Source organism: Plasmodium berghei, assembly GCF_900002375.2.
Source record: "Plasmodium berghei ANKA genome assembly, chromosome: 11".
Classification (NCBI taxonomy): Eukaryota; Apicomplexa; class Aconoidasida; order Haemosporida; family Plasmodiidae; genus Plasmodium; species Plasmodium berghei.
In genome coordinates this window covers 43,469-65,471 of record NC_036169.2, presented here as the reverse complement: position 1 = coordinate 65,471, position 22,003 = coordinate 43,469, and the positions used below count along the sequence as shown (strand labels likewise).

The 22,003-nt window shown below is 21.0% G+C and overlaps 4 protein-coding genes and 3 pseudogenes across 4 annotated transcripts, besides 3 other annotated features; 4 read left to right on the top strand and 3 right to left on the bottom strand.

The window, feature by feature from the left end:
• Nucleotides 1–2,435: 2,435 nt before the first annotated feature.
• PBANKA_1100860 (fam-c protein) lies at nucleotides 2,436–2,856 on the top strand (the record flags this gene model as incomplete). The annotated part of the gene is made up of 2 exons (XM_034565529.1): nucleotides 2,436–2,516; nucleotides 2,647–2,856. 2 exons carry the CDS (start codon nucleotides 2,436–2,438, stop codon nucleotides 2,854–2,856), a joined length of 291 nt encoding a protein of 96 aa, XP_034422217.1.
• A 690-nt stretch (nucleotides 2,857–3,546) lies between these two features.
• Nucleotides 3,547–4,427, top strand: PBANKA_1100850 (annotated as a pseudogene).
• Nucleotides 3,547–4,427: a sequence feature (BIR protein, pseudogene;~PIR protein, pseudogene).
• A 1,042-nt stretch (nucleotides 4,428–5,469) lies between these two features.
• PBANKA_1100821 lies at nucleotides 5,470–6,332 on the bottom strand (annotated as a pseudogene).
• Nucleotides 5,470–6,332: a sequence feature (fam-a protein, pseudogene).
• Nucleotides 6,333–10,375: 4,043 nt separating this feature from the next.
• PBANKA_1100781 (BIR protein) lies at nucleotides 10,376–11,513 on the top strand (the record flags this gene model as incomplete). Its single annotated transcript, XM_034565528.1, has 3 exons — nucleotides 10,376–10,390; nucleotides 10,513–11,340; nucleotides 11,430–11,513. The coding sequence occupies 3 exons, from the start codon at nucleotides 10,376–10,378 to the stop codon at nucleotides 11,511–11,513; spliced, it is 927 nt and encodes a 308-aa protein (XP_034422216.1).
• Nucleotides 11,514–12,956: 1,443 nt separating this feature from the next.
• Nucleotides 12,957–14,504, bottom strand: PBANKA_1100750 (fam-a protein; the record flags this gene model as incomplete). The annotated part of the gene is made up of 6 exons (XM_034565527.1): nucleotides 12,957–13,037; nucleotides 13,236–13,469; nucleotides 13,573–13,682; nucleotides 13,844–13,910; nucleotides 14,007–14,223; nucleotides 14,428–14,504. The coding sequence occupies 6 exons, from the start codon at nucleotides 14,502–14,504 to the stop codon at nucleotides 12,957–12,959; spliced, it is 786 nt and encodes a 261-aa protein (XP_034422215.1).
• A 1,449-nt stretch (nucleotides 14,505–15,953) lies between these two features.
• On the bottom strand, nucleotides 15,954–17,470 carry PBANKA_1100700 (fam-a protein; the record flags this gene model as incomplete). The annotated part of the gene is made up of 6 exons (XM_034565526.1): nucleotides 15,954–16,028; nucleotides 16,166–16,444; nucleotides 16,538–16,641; nucleotides 16,812–16,881; nucleotides 16,977–17,208; nucleotides 17,340–17,470. 6 exons carry the CDS (start codon nucleotides 17,468–17,470, stop codon nucleotides 15,954–15,956), a joined length of 891 nt encoding a protein of 296 aa, XP_034422214.1.
• A 3,334-nt stretch (nucleotides 17,471–20,804) lies between these two features.
• Nucleotides 20,805–21,539, top strand: PBANKA_1100600 (annotated as a pseudogene).
• Nucleotides 20,805–21,539: a sequence feature (BIR protein, pseudogene;~PIR protein, pseudogene).
• Nucleotides 21,540–22,003: the final 464 nt, after the last annotated feature.

Genomic DNA, 22,003 nt, shown 5'->3' with positions numbered 1-22,003 from the left:
AATTAAAAACTGTGTCATCTCATATATAAATTTCCAAATTAAATTTGTTTTTAATATGATTGGGTATTTCAATATATTTTTATAGCATATATACATTAAATATAATGGCAGAAAAATGTAATAAAAATGAACTATGTACAATAAATAGACATATACATCAAACTTTTATTTTAAAAAATTATATCTTCCTTATTTTTTTCCTATTTAAGGAAAATATCATAAACCAAATATGCATAGTATGCTGATTTTTAAAGATATGTTTCTTATTATTAAGATGTTAAATAATTAATGTTAAAAGAATGAATAATAGATATATGATATACTTAAGACATCTCCTATTGGAGATAACTAATCTTTAACTAAATTTAGAGTTTTATAAGAATAATCAAAATAACGAAAATAATAAACTATGAAACATAAATTTTTAATGAAAAAAAGTGGTAGAAACTAGCATAAAGGATAGTTGTACAGAAAAAATAATTGGTGAATTATAGCACTTATTATCTTGTTCACAAAATTAAATACATTAATGTATTTTTATATAAAAAAGGCATGGACAAATTATATACACTAAATATACTTTATTATAATGAAACAAAATGATTTATGGTGGTAATTTAAATAAATGTTATTCATGAAAATAAATCGATTTTATTAATATATTTATCACAATATCGAAACATTAAAAGACTGCTATGCAAAATATACATTTATTTGTTAAGAATGGGTTTTCTTAGGTTGGTAAGAATTAATAATTTTTCTGATCTCTCCATTTTAATAATGAAACTTAGGGAATGAGAAGCATTAATATCCATCTACTCAAAAAAAACAGACTAAAAAATCTATAAATTCCGTTTATAGGGTAAAATATAAATTATTAAATATATAAAAACTTATGCAGGCCGATATTGTACCATTTATTAATTTATTTTTTGTGTTTATAAAAGAAAAGACGATTCTTTGGAATGATAAATTTAATTAACTTTTATTTTAGTGTTAAAAATATATGGTTCCGTATTTAAAAGACAATATATAGTTCAAAAAATAATAAATAAATAGCATTCCATTTGTTAGTATAAATAATTAGAGGCTTAATATGTAGGAGGCACATTAAGATCCACTTAACCTGTTTTTATAAAAAGTATAGAATACGTTTTCTATATGTGGAAATGCTCTATGATAACTAATGTGCTATATTTATGTTATATTTAAATATTATTTATAAAAACAAAGACAATATATTGTTTAAATATTCAAGTTACTACAAATGTGTTTAATGAATACGGAAAAATAAGGAGTTTGGTTATTAATTGTATTTGATTTTCGGGTTTCATATAATAATAAATTGGCAATTTTTTACAAATTTATGTTTTTATATGTATTATTCGTTGTGATTTATACGAGATATACTTGAAAATATGAATATTTTATATGATTTTAATAGAAATGATATATTTGATGTTGTATATTTTGAGATATATTTATAAATAAAATTATTACATACCAATCTATAAACAAAAAATATTTTTACAAAAAAGTGGTAAATAAAATATAGAATGTTATTAAGTAATATCTAAAATCGGAGAAGTATAAAAATAAAAATGCATTTAAATCCAAACAATAATTTTTGTTAATTGTTTTTCATACGTTTGGATATATTATTGATTTACAACATATATGTATCTAATATTTTATTACCATAATTAATATATATTAATTTGCTTGTAGATAAACAATAGAAAATTATAAGCTTATAAAATGTCAAACATGTTATTAAATGAACCTTTAAAATATACTAAAGACTTATTTATATAAAAATATACAAAACGTATATTTTAGGCTGAACCTTCTACATAACTTATTTTTTTATAATTAAAATAATTTAATCTTTGCGAAAATGAGTTGTTATTAGAAAAAAAACATAAATATAAAAATTTTTGCAATTGTATATTTACATCTCTGATGATAGCAGTATATATTTACATGAAAATATATGCATATAAATTAATGGAATAATTTATTTATATTTTAAATATTAAAAACAATTTTGTTATATTTAATATAATGGTTTAAATAAACAAAAAATATTCAGAACAAATATATACATTTTTATTTATTGTTATTATTTTATTAAAATAAAAATAAAATATTATATTTTGTTAACTTATAATTACAGAATTATAAATTTGTGGATGCTTTAAAATAGCAGCAACATATAATTTTATTATAATATACTTTCATAAATATCAAATAATTTGTTTATATAAATTAAAATTAAACAAATTGTATAAGAACAGATTGCTAATAATTGTGATATTAAATAATAGCATCATTGTTTTACAATAATCATAGATAAAAAGAAAGCTAACAAAAAATAAAACATATATATTATTTAAAGCGTATTGCTTCAGTAAACATTTTTTATTAATAAGAAAATGAATAAAAGGATATTTAGTTTAGTATGTATTACCTTGTATGTCCTTTTGGCTGTGCCAATGCATTGCTCCGAACAGAAAGTAAGTTGTCAAAATGAAATAAAAACTAATATATAGAAAATTATATAATAGCGGTTATTTACATGTTGTGGCGTATATATTAACGCACATATATATTAGTATGATTATTCCCTTGTATGATCTATCTAAGGTATCTGGCTTAGGAAATAAAATAATTCGTACTATCAAAAAAATACACGGAGGAAACGAACAAAATGGTATAGAATCTAAACGTGAAACCCAATTAAATAATAGCAATAGTAGAGATCCTAAAGATGATAAAGACAATAAAAGAAGGGATTATAATAAAGAAATGGACCATGAATTTTGGATGTATATGAATTTCTTTCTTTCTGACTGATGATTATGAATATGATTAGGCTTCCCATTTATATATTTATGTGTTAATATTTTAGCTTATGGCTGATTGCATAAATATTAAAATAAATAGAATCCGTTTATTATAAATTATTAATAGAAGAGTCATATATTTACTTATATGGAAAATATGGTGACTTATTTATATTATTGTATATAATTTGCGAAAGAATATTCCGAAAATAATTAATAATTGAAATAAGATTGATATGTGTATATTAATTGTAGTGTTTATTAAGTATATTTTTTATGTTTGTGAAACATATTTGTTTATGTGTATAACTTTGTTATTTCTTAAAAACACAAACTTCATTTATTTTTTTTATGATATTCCATGCATTTATGCAATCGGGTTATTCAAGCTATTATTTTAAAAAGTGATATTATGTATAAAATATATTATATATAGATATAATAAAAATGTTAAACAAATAATCACTTAAGGTAATTTAGTGATTCCTATAAATAAAAATCAAATACCTTTTTAATACTATTATTATGTGATTATTCCATGGTAATTCAGGCATTAAAACTAATAAAAATGGCTTTAACTACAGATGTTAATTATATAAAAATATTAATTAATTAATAATATATTTTGGTTCAATACATATATTGCATAAAAATAGTATGATAGAAAATTACCTCCAGATTAAAAATAAAACCCATTATAATGACCCTCAATGTGATATTTACATTTTTTAATAAATTGGATTTTATTTTATTGTTTTGGCACTGTTTATAAATTGGCTTAATTTTCAATAGCATTTCATTAATACATATTTTATTAATTTATAATATTTTCTTAGTGTAAATCAATTAAAGATATTGAATATCATTACCTGATCGTTTTTCTTTAGACAAAAATGATTTATCTACTGAAATATATGATCATTATTGTCCTATTAGCAATGAGACAAAAAAAGAGAATGTAAATCGATCGGTTAAGCAGTTAATGTTGTTACTGCATTCTTATTTAATGATTTATTCGTTGGGGATGAAGATCTAGAATATGAAAATAAAAATAACGAATATATTACGTATATTATGCTATGGTTAAGTGATAAAATGGAACTAATTAAAAATGGAGCCTATGGGAGCATGTTAGAATTGTATGTTAAGTTTATAAAAAATGATGAATGTTATAAAGAATATCTTGATAAAATCAATAAAAAACAAAAAATAATGAATATTAAAATTGATGAAATGCGTAAACTATATGAGTTACTTAATGAGTTGTATAACACAGTTACTAAATATACCAACGATTCTTCAAATTGTTCGATTTTTCAAAATTTGCTAATAGTTGAGAAGAAAAATTCAATAAACTTGTTGATAAAAAACCTAAGATTTTTGAAGATAAGTAATAATGTACTAAAAAAATACAAACAGATTGAAATTTCAATTATAGTTCTTTTAATACCCATTACTTTAGCTATTATGTAGAAGGTAAATAAAAAGAACATTGTGAAATATACAAATTTATAATATTTCATCACTATAAAATATTATATATTTTTCATAATTTTATGTTAGTATTTGTCATTTGGATGAAAAATGGAATTGAAGAAAAAAAAATATGAAAAAGGCTATAAATTTGTTTGGTGTAAATAAAACAATAAAAACAATTATAAACTCAACTGATAGAAAAAAAAAGTGCAAATAATTATAAATTCATCTACTCAAAAAAAACAGACTAAATAGTTTATAAATTCCATTTATTGGGAAAAATATCCATTATTAAATATATATAAACTCATGGAGGCCGGTCCTGTACCATTTATTATTTTGTATTTGTTGTTTATTTTTTATGTTTATAGAAGAAAATGCGATTCTTTAAAATAATAAATATAATTAATAGTTTTGGTTTTGGGTTCAGATTCTTTGGATCTAACTTTAAAATTCAGTATAAGTATTAAAAATAATAACTGGATATTAATATAAGTAATTTGGCTTATATAAACAATTAAAAAGTGTATTGGGGTATTATTATAATATAAATATATGTATTTTATTAATCTATATAAAACAGTGTCGTATGGCTGATTCATGTGATTTCAATTATAACTTCCTTTTCTATAACTCTAAAACTATATTAGTTTATAAAATTATTTAGTAACGAAAAAAAATAAAAAAGAGGAAATAAATCATTATAAATTATTCTGAGTATTATGATTGATGTATTTTAAGACATTCATGTATTTGAAAATAACTAATTTTGAATTTATATTTTGAGTTTTATAAGAAAAATGAAAACAATAAATAAATCCCATTCATGAAAATAAATCGATTTATTAACATGAATTTTCTAATATTACGGTGCTGTAAAATATATGTTTATATATAAAGCTTTTACAATAATGCATTTTTGTTAAAAGGAAGCATGTCCATCAATCTAAGAAAAAAAACATAAATGGATGAATATATAAAATGTTTAGGTTTTTTGGAAATTATAAATATGTACACTTATTTAAAATAATATTTTTTTTAATAATTGTTGAAATTAATTGTTACGTTATTAAAATTTATATATCGCATACAGAGTCGACATAGGTGATACTAACATATCTTTCTTTTTTTTCAATGGAGTATGCAATTAAGTTAAAAAACGTTTTTTTAATTTTCCTTTTCTAATGTCTTCAGAATCAATGTAAGTTTTGAATAAATTTGCGTTTTTTACGATTTTGTTTTTATATTTTTTATTGGAATAGTTGTGATCATTTATATCTCTGAAGTCATGACTAATATCGTTTTGTTTTCTGATACCTACAAAATTAATAAAATTGTATTGCATAAATTATTGTGAATAATATGAAAAATATGATTTACAACGAAATAGAAAAGGAAAGTTTTCCTTACTTGAACTTTTGTAGCTAAAGTATAAAAATATTTATGACGAAACCACGGCCATTTTTTGCAATGGTGTTGTATCATTACTAAATTTGGATTGTACACACGGACAATTTTTCAAAAAAGTAATAACTCCGCATAATGTAAATTAAAATATTATAAATTTGAAGACATGGGAAACAATAAATAGTATCATATAGCAATGACAATACTAAATCATGAAATGTCGAATAAATAGTAACAATAATATGCTGATTTGACTAATTATTTATGTTTTGTATACTTTTAACAAAGGCAGTATTGAGAAAAATGGAACAATCTGGATCCCATAACATGTTTATTATTTCATTATACTAATGGAAACAAAGAGAAATATATGTATATAAATTATAATCATTTTTTTATTTTAATTTGGTTTATAATTTTAATATTGTTTGTTAATTGATACCTCATAGCATTTACGAGGTATATAATGCATTTTTTCAACATATGTATGACCTCGATGTTTTTTTTATAAAAATACATATTATAAGCATAATATCTATTACATAATTTATAACCATCTTTACTTGTAGCATAACGTTCTAAATATTTTAAAGCTTCATTCATAAATATGCACGCTTGTATAGTTTCTTTGGGATCTTTACATAATAGGTGATTGTTTTTTTCATATATTTCTTCTGAGCTATCATTGATAAAAATGAGCAGATTTTTAATGTGTACAAAAATAAAGCTATTGTATTTATATTATAAAATTTTTGCAAAGACGTAAATTTAATATTTTCATAATGAAATATGTAATATATATATATATATATTGTAGTATTTTCTTACGTAGGATAACGTTTTCTTGATATGAATGCTACATATTTTATTTGATCGGGCTCAGTTGTAAGAGTTTTATTATTCACATATAGAGAGATTATTAAAAGAAAACAAAATTTAATATAAAATTTATTAATTTTTGAAGTTTACAAACAAAATATTAAAATATATATTAGTATTTTTTTTAGTTAAAAATTAACAACTCGGAAATTTGGGCATGTGTAATTAAAATTGAAGCAAATAATTTTCTCCAACAAAGTAAAAAAAACTATTATTTAAACAGTAAAATGTATGCTTTTATCAAATTTATAAGTTTAATGTATTTTTTATTTAAATAATTCAACCACAAACCAACATCAATAACAGAAGTTTTCATAAATAATGAGCATCAAAAATATTATGATCCATAATTTCCTTAATATTATAATATCTAAAAATAAATAACTTTAATTATATTATATAAGTAACATTTTTAATATATAGAATTATAAATACACAAATTTTATATTTTTATAATTGATCAAACTCAATTTAAAATTTATAAAACATCCCATTACATATGGAAATACACATATAATTACATTAATAAATAAAAGATCATAGTAATATAAATATTATATTAAACAATTATTTTAATATGAAAAATCCAATTAATTCTATATACTGCTAATACCACTATAATAACAATATTTTTTTACTTCATAATAATAATAGTATGATAATCACACATTTGTGATTTTTTTATCACTTTTAATACAAATTTTAATAAATAACAATTTTCTAGCAAAATTGTTAATTTTAAAAAAATTATTTATTAGTAGTAATATTGACGCCTATGTATTTTATAAATTAATACAAATCATAATTTTCCTTTTAATAATAAAACATAATATTATAAAGTTAAAAAAAATACAAATAAATAAAATATTGAAACATAAAATGGCTAAATCAAGAAATATATACACATATGCATACATAAAATTAATTTAGTTTTTAATTATAATATCCTTGATACGAGGTGTTCATGTATTATAGGTCAAGGTTATACTTATGAATTGTAGTTTTGTTCACTGAGTCTGCGTTTTGAGTTAGGGTTTGGGGATATTGTAATTTAATTTTTTATAATTTGATAGTATTTTGTGCTTGTAAATGTTGATAAATATATATACAATCTCCGTATGTTTAATCTCGAAATGAAGTCCAAATATGCAACCAAAAAAGGAGCATAGTCATTAGTATGAAATGGATCGAATAACATATTTTCCATACGTTATAATACTTCCATATATTTGTTCATATATATTAAATGTGACAATATTATCAATTCGCATTTTATATTTTATTGGTAATTTTTGGCTAACTATACATAAGAACCTTTATTATTTATTATATAAGACGTATTAACCCAGAGCTATATTGAATCATGAATAACCCAATATATTTTTTTATTTGATGAAACATTTTATTTAGTAAAACTTATTATTTGTGTCTCTATTATTTTGATTTAGTTATAAGTTTCCAACCAAACTATATAGTAATCTTATATATAAGGCTATAACATATAATTAGATTCATTTGAAACAATTGTCTACAATATAACATATCTTCAGGTTAATATGCATATGTTTAATATTAATAAACACATTACTAATATATAATAGATAATCATCAAATATAGATTCATAGAATATATATCGAGAATTAACAATACAACATTATCTATAAATATTATTATGCTTCTAACATTTTATGTAATACATAAAAATACACTATAGATATATATATAATAAATTTATAAATATATATAATACTCACTGTTTTCATTCCAATGCTTTGCATTTATGTTATTGTTCTAATTTATATTGATAGAAATAGTTTTATATACATTAAGTTATTTACTATAAAGATATAATATTAGATTAATCACTATTAATTTTTAAATTTTATAGTTTTGAGGTATAAATAAATTATATTTTAAAATAGTTAAAATATAAGTATATTAATAAAATTTCATATCATATTTTGTTCCAATAATTATAAATAATATTATAGATAAAATGCGTTATTATTATATGACTATAAATATAATCTAATAAAATACCAATAACTAATATTGAAATATTGTTTTTTTGTGAAAGCTTAATATAATTATATATTAATATAAATGATATAGAAAAATATATATATAATTAATTTCTTTGAACAAATAATATTTACATCAGGTCATTATATATACACAAACTTATAAATATATATTTTAAATATAATGTTTTTACGAGATAATATAAATGTTCTAAAATGTTATATTTTAAAACAATGAAACAAGGAATATTACTAATTGGTTTAAAGTATTCATCGCGAGCGCGTTAATTATCTCATTGTAGTATACGGTGATATACCACTAGTAACAACAATAATAATATTAGATTAATATGTTATTAAATACGAACAAATATATTATGTTTATTTGATACACTTATGTGGGGGTAAATCCATTATACATATTCTTAAACATTTGATAATATTATAATGTACGTATAAAAAATCATATGAAATATTATAAAATTTATTTAATTAAGCTTTAATTCGACAATGTTAGAATTAACACTACCAAGCAAAATAATATTAATAATTCTATAGTTTCCTTAAAAATATTGATTTCCATTATAGAAATAAATATAGTTTATTATAAAATATATAAGCAAACTATATATTTAGAAAATAATTCTAAGGCGTTTTTAATGATTAATTTTAATATATACATGAATTGAAAGTTTTAATGGTAGAAAATATAAAACATAATTAAACTATGTATAATAAATAAATGTTATATGGCTATATCCTTGTCTTAAAAAAGTATAATTCCCTTATCTCTCCTATCTAAAATGTAAATATAACAATTTAATTACGCATAGTTTTATGTTATACTTTAAACTTTGCATCAATACTTATTAATTTGTTAATATTTAATATCTAATAGTTATTATTATTTTAAAAACAATATGCATCCAACGGCTTATATAAGGTTATAAATAACATAATAAATACGGCGTCAGTGCTAATTGTCGTTTTAAACCGTGGGAAAGATGTGCAAAATATATTATAAAATCACTCAATAAGGTATATTTTTAAATTGAAGTATATAGGAATAAAAATAAAGTTATTGGATTTATTAAAATGGATTATGAATTTATCTTTATTCATTAAAAACAATGTAACTTTATGTAATTTGCATAGAAAATGGGACAATACAATTTTGTAAATGTTATAATTTTAGAAAGACTATATATATTATAAGAAACAAATATATAAGTATTTAAAATATATTATAAAAAATATATTTATATACTTTTAAGGATTATAGTAATAATATAACTTTTTATTTTTTAGATATATACAGTATTTAAGTTTTAGAATTGAAATCATTAAAACATAAAATATAGATATATTCCTTTTCTATGTTCAAACATACTTTAAATTCATTATAAAAGTATATTCATTTTTATAATAAAGTTATACCAGATTTTAGTAAGAATATCATTTTTTGTATAAAATTCATTATATATATATTTAATTAAAATGTATTAAGCAATCTTCTATTTAAGGCAATTTAGCTAATTATCATAAAAAGGAATGCAATTTTTTTTTAGTAATAATATTGTTTTATTATTCTATATTAATTTCATTATTGAAAAACTTATAATATATTTAACTACAGACAGTTGTTATATATAGGGTTATAGTATTTGCATTACATGTTGGGGGAAACGTATATAAAACAACATTATTTTACTCAATTTACAAATTTAAAATGAAATGTCATCACAATGGATGCAAATATAGTATATGCATTTTTTAATAATAATGTTTTCCTTTACATTTTTTGATATTGTATTATATATATCATTAAAATTTATTTTAATAAATGCATATTTATAACAATTATTTTTAAATGTTTATTTAGTGTAGGAATTTCCTTTTAGTAATGACGAAATTTCCCGATCAATTGGACAGTAAAGGAAAGTATTATTTTAATGATGATCAAAATTTCAAAGAGTATTGTACTAATAATAGTTGTGATAGTGATCTCGAAAAAATTAATGCTGGATGTTTATATTTTTTTAATGCATTCTTTAAGGATTCTGATTTGTTTCAATCTGTTGCAAAAAGTAACATCAATATTGTTGATTACATTATAATATGGTTAAGTTATATGTTAAACCTAAAGGAAAATAATAATGGAACCAGCAATCTAACTTATTTTTATACTACAAATATAAATAATGATAAGTATACAAATTCTATAACAGGTGTTGATGCTTATAGTAGTTATAAGGATCTTATAGATAAAAAGCACGATTTGACGAAAGTGGATATTAAAGATATATCTAAATTTTATGATGTATTTAAAAAATTATGTGAAATGTATACTGAATTTGATGACGACAATAAAAATTGCACAAAATGTTCGGGAAAAGCTAAAGAATTTGTTGAAAAATATAAAGACCTTAACAAAGATTATAATAACACTAATAGCAGTTCCTATAATAAAATGTTGTCTACTTTATCAACTGATTATAATAATTTAAAAAATAAATGTAAAAATGTTCAAAATAGCAAGTTTCCACTCCTTCCAGAGATAAAAACAACACAAATTTCTGTAAAAAGTTATGAACAAACTTCTGCACAAACACCTGAAGTTGCATCATCAAGCTCGTCGATAGGAAACAACTTATTTACAGTTTTATCGGTATTTGGTGCAATAGCATTATTTTTAGGAATCTCCTATAAGGTAAATAATAAGGAATTAAAAAATTATTTTCATTATATATATGCAAGCATTAACAAAAATACCATACGCTTCTTAACGTTTTATATTAGTATTCGTTATTTGGACGTCGGAAACGATCTCAAAAACAATATTTAAGAGAAAAAATAAAAAATATAAAGAGAATGGATCATTAATATAAGATTCGAAGAGTAATGGCTATTTCAGGAATAGTAATAATGATTAATATATGTTAAGAACTTGTCTATTTCGAAGTAATTTTTTACCATAATTTTTATATAGTTTTTATGTTGTGGGTCAGGGTTATGTTTATGGACCCCATATTGGGTTAGGGTTAAGTGTTACATTGCATTTAATTTTTTATAATTTGATAACATTTATTAGTTTAAAGAATTTCTTTAAATATATATAGGAAATAAATTATTAAAATATGTAAAGGATAAGTTGTAGTTTTTAATATTTATATTAAGTGCAAATATGTAAGAAAAAATGAAGATGAAAATAAGCGAATAAAGAAATATATTTTTATAAATTATAAGAATTTTATTTCGTGTTAATATAACTTAATGTTAAATGTGTTGAACTATGTACTTTTTGTATTTTATTGTTAATTTTTGATTAATGGTTTATGAGTCAATTGATCAAATATTGGAATCGACTTGTTCCTAGAATAGAACACTGCTTTAAGTGATTACAATTCATAATATAAGAAACTGGGGTAGAAGGAAATGAAGTAAGGAAAAAACATGAAAAAGGCCGTAAATTGAGTTGATGAGAAAATGGGATTATTAAATATATAGAAAATTATGCAGGGAAATCCTGCACCATTTATTAATTTATTTTTTTTGTTAACTTTTGTTTATAAAAGAAATTATAATTCGTTAGAATTATAAATTTAATTAATAGTTTTTGTTTTGGGCTCATATTCTTTGGATCTGACTTAAAAATTCAATATAAGTAATTTGGCTTATATAAACAATTAAAAAGTGTATTTTGTGTAATATTATAATATAAATATATGGATTTTAATAATACATATAAAACAATGTTGTATCGTTGACTCATTTGATTTCGAATTATAATTTTCTTTTCTATAATTCTAAAAATATATTAGTATTCATTATTTGGAATTCGAAAACAGTTCCAAAGAGAAAATTTAAGAGAGAAAAAAATAAAGAGAAAATAAATCATTAATAGATGATTTAGAGGATGATTATTGATATATTTAATGGTTTCTAAGCTTGATAATAACAATGGGGAGTTGTATATGCATAATGAAAATAAGGGAAATAGTACAAGAAAAATACTAATTTATATATTTCTACATATAAAAGGATTATCAATATTAATATGAACAGGGAGAATAAAGAAATATTTTTCACAAATTATAATGATTATATTTATGACGTTCGCCAAAATAAATATATGCATCCTTATGTTAAAACGATTTAAAGAAATTATATAGAAAGTAAACTTTATTAAAAAATGTGGTTATGGAAATAAATTAAAATAGACATCATATATGAAAGCATATTTATTTTATTAATAATGTATTACAACATTAAAATGATCAAAAATATTATGAGGATTGCACACTATTTCTTGAAAATTATGGTAGTTTATCTCTTAATAGTTAGTATTTGTGATAAATTAATTATTCTAATTAATAAATCTTCAAAAATAGTGGTATTAATATTAATCTGTGAACAAAAAACAAAAATGGATAAATATATAAAAGGAAATATTATAGTTTTATGCGGATGAACATCATATATTATAAATATTTACATTTATATAAATGGTATGTATTTTTTATAAGTGATAAAATAGGATAACGAAATAACAAAATAAATCGTGGAATAAAATTATTAAGTTATAAAAATTCGTAGATTGCTTACAGAGTTGAGATAGGTAATATCAACGCAATCCTTTTTTTTTTGAATTATAAATCCAGATAAATTAACAAACATTTTTGTCAATTCTCCATTTCTAATATCATTTTCTGAATAAATTTTTGGTTTGAATAAGTTTGCACTTTCTACAATAGTGTTTGTATATTTTTTTTTATCGACACTGTTATAGTCATTTACATCAGATGATGCATAGACAATTATAGTTGTGTCGTCTGATACCTAAAAATGAATCAAAAATATATATATGTTTTGCATAAATTACACTATATAATGTGTAAATTTTCATTTTTAGAGGGATGAACTAAAACAAATGTTTCCTTACTTGAACTTTTTTTGCTAAAGCATAGTAATATCCATGGAACGATATAGCATCATTTTTGTAACGCTGTTGGATCATCATTAAATTTGGAGAGTATGCACGTGCAACTTTTTCTAAAAAAAATTATATGTTTACATAAATGTAAATTAGGACATTACGAAAAATAACGAGTAAGAGATAAAAAAACAGTATTATAGAATATTGGAAATAATAAAAGATGAAATATTGGATATTGGGAATCGTATATTAAATTGATTGATTATTTGGTTAATACCTTTAACAATTTTATCACCAACATATTTGGCATTTGAATTCCATAACATGCTTATTATATAATTATACTAATGAACAGGGAAAACGCATATATATATGTAATAATTATTTTTTAATTTTAACTTAATTTTATGACTTAAAAATGCTTCTTTGGTAATTCATACCTTGCCTGGGTATTTTATTTTATGATTAAATTTAAAAATTAATGTATTTCCACGTTTCTTATAATATGCAATTGAATCATTACTGTATTTATGATATAATTTGTAATCATCCGTACTTGTAGCATGTTGTTGCAATAACAATTCAGCTTCATTCATAAGTGTTTCTGCTTCTTTAGTTTCTTCAGGGTCCATGCATAAGTCGAAGGAGACTTGCTCACTTGTTCCTTCTGAATAATCATTGGGAAAGGTAGGAATTTTAATTTGTAAAGAAAAAAGATAAATGCATTTATAGACTGATATTTTTACTATTCAATCTTATGTAGGTATACATTTCCATAAATATGCATTAAATTCTCATATATGGAAGATGTAAATGCACAATTATATTCGACGTGAATATATACACTGTCTATGTTTTTACGTGATAGATGATCGAATAAATTTTCGTAAAGCTTCAATATTTGGATCAACTTCACTTGTAAGGGTTTTATTGCTCATATATGTGGATGAGATCAAAAGAGAAAAAATGATTTTAATAAACAAAATATTAATAAATTTAATTATATTTTTTTTAGATTAAAAACTATAAATTAGTAATTAGAAAAGCTATATAAATAAAATTGGAATCGAAGCAACAAATATTCGAAAAAACAATAAAAATAAGATTTATTTAAAAAAAATATATTTAAATGTCAATTTTGCATAACTTTATTATATTTATAAATTCAAGATATATTATAGTTAATTAGTTTGATTGGAAGCAGTGGATAACCAAAGCTTTCATAAATAACGAATGTGTATAATATTATGGGTTTTGATTTATCAAATGTTATGATAAATAAAAATAAACAAATTTAATTATTTAATATCTTTAATGGTGCATTATTAATATACAATTTTTTTGAGTTGTATAACTCATTCAACTAAAACATACTTTAAAATAAAACTTATAAAATATGCCATTATGTATGGAATTATATATGTATACCTTTTGCATGTTACAAAGCTGTATAATTTTAGCTATCACCAACGCCGGCAATTTAAAATATAAAGAAAATTATATAAGAAATATATTTAATGAATATTTTTTAATATATATGATTTGAATATGATTATACATATAATATGCTGGCAATTATATAAAAACTATAGCTTTGTTATTTCTTTCTATTTGTTTTGAACGTAAAACATATTTTATATTTAGCAAGATATATAATATAAAATAAAAAACTTAAAATCCAAAAAATATCTTTATTTTTTAGTTACAATTGTCTAGGTGTTAAGGTGTTTATGGTTCTATTTCTGAGTCAAAGATGGTTTAGTTGGTTCATATTTAATAATATTTGGTTGTTTAAAAGTCTATTAAATAAACAAATAAATATATTTATATATAAGATAGTGATCCCGTGTAATTCTTATGAGGTATTTTTAAATAACCACAAACACATTGTTTTTTTAGAAGACATGGATAATACATTTATGCTAAAAGCTTCAAAGAGTTATCCTATATAGATAAGAAAAGAAAGAATTGAAAATCCTAATAATATTATTTTTTCGAGGTTTATGTGTCTCGTTTGATTTAATTTTGAAACACTTATTAGTTTAAAATCTTCTCAAATAGTATACATAAATAAAAATTCGTTTAAATATATGGAATATCCCCTCAAATTTTAGCCTATAGATGATGTCTATATTTGTAAACACAAAAAGGGTGATAATAATTAAATGAAAGGACCATCATAAATAAAAGATCTTCATAATTTATAACAGTTATATTTGTAGTATTCACAAAATTAATACGTATATATACATTCTAATATTAAAAAACAAACAAATAATATACAAAAAAAAATTTTATTATGATAATATAAAGCAATCATTATGCATGGAAATAAATTGTTTTATTAACATAAATTCTCTAATATTACGGTGCTGAAAAATATATGTTTATTTATGAGGGAGAAAACAACATAAAGTTTTTCTAATCATACGTTTTAGGAAAATGGGAGCATGGCAACTAGCCTAAGAAGAAAAACATAAATGGATGAATATATAAAATGTTTAAATTTTTTGCAAATTATAAATATGTACACTTATTTAAAACTATACGTTTTTCAGCAATTGTTGAAATAAGTTATTAAAATATATATATCGCTTACAGATTCGATGTAGGTGTCACTAACAGATTCGATGTAGGTGTCACTAACAGATTCGATGAAGGTGATATAAGAATAGCTGCCTATTTTTTCAATGAGATATCCAATTAAGTTAACAAACGTTTTTTTTAATTTTCCTTTTCTAATATCATCTTCAGAATCAATGTCAGTTTTGAATAAATTTGCGCTGTTTACTATTTCGTTTTTATATTTTTTATTGGAAGGGTTGTGGTCATTTATATCTGCTGAAGCCATGACTAATATCGTTTTGTTTTCTGATACCTACAAAATTAATAAAATTGTATTGCATAAATTATTGTGAACAATATGAAAAATATGATTTATAACGAAATAGAAGAGGAAAATTTTCCTTACTTCAAATTTTGCAGATAAAGCATAAAAATATTTCTGACAATTCATAGAACTACCTCCGTAACGCTGTTGTATCATTACTAAATTTGGATTGTACACACGGACAACTTTTCAAAAAAATAATAATTTTGCATTATGCAAATTAAAGTATTATGAATTTGAAGATGTGAGAAACAATAAATAGTATCATATAACAATGAAAATAATAAATCACGAAATGTCTAATAAATAGTAACAATAATATGTTAATTTTACTAATTATTTATGTTTTGTATACTTTTAACAAAGTCAGAAATGAAAAAAATCTGACGATCGGGATTCCATAACATGTTTATTATTTCATTATACTAATGGAAACAAAGAGAAATATATGTATATAAATTATAATCATTTTAATATTTTTATTTTGTTTATAACTTTAATATTGTTCGTTAATTTATACCTTATATAAATGACAAATTTTAACTTTTCGAACATCTATATAGCCTCGATCTTTTTTTTTATAAAAATATTGCATATTAAAAATATCTATTCCAAATAATTTATAATCATCTATACTTGTAGCATGATATTCTAAATGTTTTACAGCTTCTTTCATAACTTCACCTGCCTTTATAGTTTCTTTTGGATCGGTACATAATAAGTGCTTATTTTTTTCATATATTTCTTCTGAACTATCATTGATCAAAACGAACATATTTATATATATAAAGGTATTGCATTTATATTATAACATTGCTGCACAGGGTACATTTAACATTTTCATAACGAAATATGTAATATATATATTGTTGTATTGTCTTACGTAAGATTATGACGTGCTGATTCGGATGTTGCATTTTCTCCTGGATCAGGTTCAATTGCAAGGGTTTTATTATTCACATATAGGGAGATGGTTAAAAGAAATAAAACAATTTTAATATAAAACTTATTCATTTTTGAACTTTACAAACAAATTATTAAAATATATATTAATATTTTTTTTAATTAAAAATTAACGACTCGAAAAGTTGTGCAACAATTAAAATTGAAGCAAATTATTTTCTCCAATAAAGTATAAAAAACAAATATTTATTTTAAAAAAATACAAATTATTATTTAAACGACAATTTTTATGTTTTTATCAGATTTATAAGCTTAATATATTTTATATTTAAATAATTCAACTACACGACGACGTCAAAAACAAAAGCTTTGATAAATAATGAATATCAAATGTTATTATTTATAATTTCATTAATATTATAATATCTAAAAATAAATAACTTTAATTATATTATATAAATGATATTTTTAGCATATAGCATTATGAATATACAATTTTTGTATTTTTATAATTAACTAAATTCAATTTAAAATTTATAAAACATCTCATTATGTATGGAATTACATATATATAATAGAAAAAAGCAACATTGTTGTTGCCTAATAGAAAATCAATCATTTAAAATAAAAATATGTATTTGTTTTAATATAATTATATATATTTACATTAGTGATTTTATATTCAAATATTTGTTTTTATATATTTTCTATTTGCTTTCTAAATTTTTTTTGATAATGCATAGTTTTTAATATAAAATATGTATTGTGTTTTTAAATATTAAAATAATTTAATTTAATCTGAGAAATTCAGCTAATTTTATATATTAATAATACTACTATAATAACAATATTTTTTACCTCATCACAATAATAGTATGATAAAATTTATAGTATGAGAATCAAACATTCTGTGATTTTTTTATTACTTTTAATACAAATTTTACTAAATAACATTTTTCTAACAAAATTTTTAATTTTATAAAAATTATTTATTGGTAGTAATATTGGCGTCCTTGAGCTTTTATAAATGAATACAAATTATAAATTTCCTTTTAATTATAAGGCATAGTATATATAAAATTAAAAAAATATAAATAAATAAAATGTTGAAACATAAAGTTGTAAAATCAAAGAGTATATATACACATACATAAATTAATTTGTTTTTTAATTCTAATATTTTTGGTGACGCAACGTTCATATTTTATGGGCCAAGGTTATGTATTATGGTTATAGTTTTGTTCACTGAATCTTCGTTTTGAGTTATGGTTCGGGGATATTGTAATTTAATTTTTTATAATTTGATAATATTTATTGGTCTGTAAATGTTGAACATATATATTTACCATCCCCTATGTTTAATCTCAGATTATGTCTAAATATGCAACAGAAAGGGATCGCATAACATTTTTTTTATAAATTATAATGCTTCTATCTAATTCGATGATATATATTAAATGTAGCAATATTACAACTTCATATTTTATACATTATTTCTAATTGTTGGCTAACTATATATAAGAACCCATATTATCTATAATATAAGAAATGTTAACCTATAGATATATTAAATTCTGCATAAGGAAATATATTTCGTTATTTGATGAAATATTTTATTTAGTAAAACTTATTATTTGTATGATATTTATTTAATTTAAATAATGTTATCCGACCGGATTATATAGTAATCTTATATATCAGGGTATAAATTATAATTATATTCATTTGGAACAATTGTCTACACTACAATATATATTCATATTAATATGTGTGTTTTTAAAATTAATTAAACACACTATTAATATATAATAGATAACCATAAAATATAGATTCATAGAATATCGACCGAGAATCAATAATACAACATTATCTATAAAAGGCATGCTATGCATCTATGATTTTTTGTAATACAACAAAAATCACACTATATATACAATATTTTTGAAGTTTTAATTGTAGTTACTATTCTCTTTTTGTATTTCCTTTACATTTGTATTAAAATTAATTATTATTAATAGAAGTTGCTTTATACGCTTTGATTTATTTATCATAAGGTATAATAATAGATTAATCACTATTCATTTTATATTTGATAGTTTTGAGGGATAAATAAATTATATTTTAAAATAGTTAAAATATAAGCATATTAATAAAATTTCATATCATATTTTATTTTAATAATTATAAATAATATGATAAATAGAATAACATTATCATATGCCTATACATATAACCTAATAAAATACTTTACTAATAACTAATATTAAATATTAATTTTATCGAAAGACACAATAATGCATTATAAAGGTATCAATGCTATATATTTTGTTAAAGATCCAATTTGGGATATGTGGTTTTATATTCTAAAAAAATGGATAAATGGAGAAAAGGCTAAAGACTCAATTAATGTTAAATGTCATTTTATTATTTCATATTATCATTGTTTATTGAATTGTCTTTAATCACAAGGAAGATTGTTTTGTCATAGAATTAATAAAATATAGAATTTTTAATAAATTATTTGATTGTATATACATTGATAACTATATCAGTAGAATATATAAGATACAGAATAACTATGTAGAACATTTAGCGAATATTTATTTGAATTTAAATATTAAAAGAGCAAATATGTTTATATCTCTCCTCTTAAAGGGCAATATAACAATCTAATTGCGCATAGTTTTCTATTATACTTTAAAATTTGCATCAATAGTTATTTAAATGTTATATATTTATTAAGTATGATTTTAAAAACTATTCCCATTCAAAGACTTATTTAAGCTTATAAATATCTTAATAAATACGGGTTTAGTGCTAATTGTTATTTTAATCCGTAGAAAAAATGCTCAAAATATATTGTAAAATTACTCAACAAGGCATATTTCTAAATTGGAACATATATGAATAAAAATAAAGTTATTGGACTCATTAAATTGGATTATGAATTTATCTACATTCATTAAAAACAATATAAATTTATATAATTTGCGTAGAGATGTAAGTAACATAACTTAATTTGAAAATATTATAATTTTAATAAAACATTGGTATATAGTATTAGAAACAATTATATAATTATTTAATAAAATGACTATTTATATACTTTTAAGGGGTATAATAATAATGGATTTCTTAATTGTTTCGATTTTTTCAGTATATTAGTTTTGGGGTACCATTTATTAAAACAAAAGATATGACGTTGTTTATTTTCTATATTAAAGCATATATATAAGATATATTCTAAATTCATTACAATGTTACTTTAATTTTATGGTAGAATTATACCGGAAGGTATTAAGGGTAACAATTTATGCAAAATTATATTATATATACATATGATAAAAAATGTATTAAATGACCCCCAAAATAAGGGAATTTATTAACTACCATAAAATTATATATTGTTCCATATTATCTTTAAATTGATATTAAGAATAATAAAATGTTTAACGACAATTTTATATTATTGTTGAATTATATGGTAAGCCTAAAACCAGATAATAACACCAATAACCTAAATGATTTTTATACTAAATATACAGAAAATAACACGCATTATTATTATTGTAAACAAAATAATATTAATTATAGTAATACATTAAAATAAAAAACGGGATATAAGGCTTTTAAGGAAGTCATAGATAAAAGAAAGGATTTGTTGAATATTAATTTTGAAGATATGCCTAAATTTTATGATGCATTTAAATTATTATGTAGAATGTATACTGAACTTGATGGAAGCAACAAAAAATCTAAGGAATATTTAGAAAAAGCTAAAAAAATTGTTGAAAAATATGATGAACTTAACAAAGATTCTAGTATTACTGAAGATAGCCCTTATTATCAAATGATTATAATAATTTTAAAAATGATCATAAAGATTGTTCATCCCCTCCAGAGATAACAACAATCATTTCTGAGCAAAGTTATGAAGTTACATCGTCAAGTTCGTCGATAGCAAACAAATTAATTCCAATTTTATCGATATTTGGTGCAATAGCATTTTTTTTAGGGATTTCATATAAGGTAAATAATAAGGAATTTAAAAATTATTTTCATTATATATATGCAAACGATAGCAAAAAATCATACGTTTCTTAATATTTTATGTTAGTATTCGTTATTTGGATTTCGAAAACGAACTCAAAAACATTTAAGAGAAAAGCTAAAAAAATAAAGAAGAAAATGGATCATTAATAAATTATTCTGAGTATGACGATTGATGTATTTTATGAAACTGTCTATTTGGAAGTATTTTTTGCATAATTTTTATATAGTTTTTATGTTGTGAGCCAGGGATGATGCTATGTTTATGGAACCCATATTTGTGGAACCCATATTTGTGTTAGGGTTAAGTATTATATTGTATTTAATTTTGTATTTTATTGTTAATTTTGAGTTAATGGTTTATGGGTCAATTGATCGAATATTGGAATCTATATAGAAAGATGATCCCAAAGTATCGATTTGATCCTAGAAGAGAACGTTAATTTAAATAATTACAATACACGATATGAGAAACTGGGGGAGAATGAAGGGAAGTAAGGAAAAACATGAAAAATGTTATAAATTGAAGAAATGGTAAAGTCTTAAATTGATTTTATGAGGAAATGAAATTATTAAATACATAAAAAATTATGG